General features: G+C 35.2%; 1 protein-coding gene across 1 annotated transcript in view; it reads right to left on the minus strand.

The window, feature by feature from the left end:
- Positions 1-1222, minus strand: part of LOC119576952 (RWD domain-containing protein 3-like) — a 6202-nt gene extending 4980 nt beyond the window's left edge. The window contains exon 1 of the mRNA XM_037924603.1: positions 1074-1222. Coding sequence (XP_037780531.1) covers positions 1074-1152 — 79 coding nt within the window. The 5' untranslated portion in view covers positions 1153-1222. The remainder of the gene's footprint in view (positions 1-1073) is intronic.
- Between the last annotated feature and the right edge of the window lie 1350 nt (positions 1223-2572).

Consider the following 2572-nt stretch of genomic DNA (forward strand, 5'->3'; position numbering starts at 1 on the left):
AAATATATCATCTTAAACTGAAACAAAATATATCAACTTAAACTGACAATAAAATATGTTTTCTTAAACTGACAACAAAATATATCAACTTAAACTGACATAAAATATATCAACTTAACTGAGATACAATACTCTGTATATCAACTTAAACTGACATATTTCTATGGAGTCCGACCAGGCCAGACAAACCCTAGTGCAAACATGCTTGGGCACCGTCAGGCTCACTGAGGAACGCGTGAGGGGCTCATCGCGGCGAATGCGACACCGATTCATGACACCATAAGGCACCTTATTTGTTATGACATATGATACCTGTCATTAATGGGTGAAGATCTGGACAATGGATATCTGTCTACACTATTAGGCTGATTCTTTATGATTGTGCTAAAGAAGTGACAGATGAGCTGGGAAAAAATATGAATCGATATTCTGTAGACAAAAAAATAAAAATAAATAAATAAATAAATAGAATAAAAAATAAATAAATAAAAATAATAATACTATTAATAAAAATTCATTGTAAACCACAACTTAATCAAATTGGCTTGAAAATATGATTTATTGGTCTGCTGCAATGGAAGGAAAATCAGAGTACGAAGAACAAAATAAACAGATTAAAATAAATCTGAACAAATATACTGTAGAGAACTGATAGGTCTTAACTAATAAATATAAATACGTAAATTCAAACAAAATAATTTTCCAGACAGGTGAACGCACATCTAAATATCTTTAAGGTATTGAGATAATTGACAAATCACTTAGTCATTTATTACCTGAATTCTAAATGACCTTCACACCTATAAGATATTTAAATAATCATCATTAATATGAAACATTGAAGTAATGAAGCATAAGGAAAGAATTAACCAGCTTACCAACACCTTAAAAAGGACAAACATCACAATATGGAAAAAACACCTGCAATAACCACGCATTAAGAAATAATAAAATAATAAAATTAAGAAAAACAATAAAAAAAAAGGCAAAATAAAACCCCGCTGTTAATACCTCATTCCTCTCTTTCTCTCACCATGTCACTCTTTCTCAAAGCACAAGAAAGGACACCTCACCTCGGGAGAGCAAGTTGAACTCCTTTTCCCCGCAATATATGGCTTCAATCGCCTGCATTTCCTCTAAAATATCGTCCATTTTCAAGTTCAAGTTCAATGCTTACTCTGGGGTTGCCAGGCTTCACACACTCTCTGGGGTGGGCGGGGTATTTATTGTCATTTGTCATTTGCTTGGTATTTATTGTCATTTGTCATTTGTTTGAAGTAATTATGCTTTTCTTTCTTTCTTTTGCTTTCTCTCTTTGTGTGTGTTATGATATGATGTGGATAGAGTGATATTTTTGTAATTGCATGTTTTAAATATCCAGGTGTGTATGATGGTATCTTTAAAAATCTAAGTCTGTCTCAAAGCAAACGTTCTTTAGCAGTTGTTAAAAGGCATGGATGATATCATGATAAACATCTTACTAACCACATCTAAATCTCTTTGATATATGAAGAAGATTGAGAAATATACGGCAAGCAACACCCCCCCTTTTTTCAATAAAAATGAGCGAATTAAGTTTTAAACGATCATAGAATCAAACCAATTCGCTGAAAATTAACTAACTAATATCGCCGCAGATTCCCTAAGATGCCCTCTGAAAATAATGTACAGGATTTAAGAGCGAAAATTGGAAAATCGCGACTCACTCGGGGGAATAAAATGTCGCGCGAAAAGATCTCTTAAGAATGAAATCCTCGTTTTTTTTTTTTTTTTTTTTTAGCTCCTATTCCTTTAAAATCCCAAATTCACTCATCAAGTAGGATCTCTTTAAAAAATAAGATTCATGGGACTCAAACTTTGTGCCAAAAAAAGACCTTTTTACTGCTAATCATACAAACCTTTTTTTTTTTTTAATAACATTCTAAAACCGTAACAGGATGTGTAATAAGCAAAGGGCTTGTCGTGAAGTGACTCACTGATATGAAGTAAACTCTTTAAATAGCTAAAAATTCCCCTTTGAAATTGGAATTCACACCAAGAAAATCGCACCTCCCTTTTCCAAAACACGAGTGCTCATTAATGATAAGATTAGGTTGTTATAAAATTACCCTACTCTTTATCGCATCTTATTTTGACATCCTCAAACTTCCAATGAATCAGCATTGCAATTCTTTTAAAATTCTCTTAAACACTACATTCAGAGAAGGGAAAATAAAATCCCCGAAAATTGAAAATTCTCGCCTCTTCCCTTCCCACAATCCTCCCCCCCCCCAAAAAAAAAAAAATCGCAAATCCCTTCCTCTCCCCCCAAACCCTTCCTCTTTTTCTTCCCCATCCTCTTCCCCTAATCCTCCCCCTCCCCCCCCAACAAAAACACAAATCCATCCTCTTCCCCTAATCCTCCCCCTAAAAAAAAAATCGCAAATCCTGTCCTCCTCACCCAAAACTTTCCTATTCTTCTTCCCCATCCTCTTCCCCTACCCCTCCTCCCTCCTTCACAAAAAACCCGCAAATCCTTCCCCACCATCTTCCCCTAAACCCCCAATCCCCCTTCCCCCACCCCACCCCCCCC

This window comes from Penaeus monodon, chromosome 9, assembly GCF_015228065.2.
Source record: "Penaeus monodon isolate SGIC_2016 chromosome 9, NSTDA_Pmon_1, whole genome shotgun sequence".
Lineage (NCBI taxonomy): Eukaryota > Metazoa > Arthropoda > Malacostraca > Decapoda > Penaeidae > Penaeus > Penaeus monodon.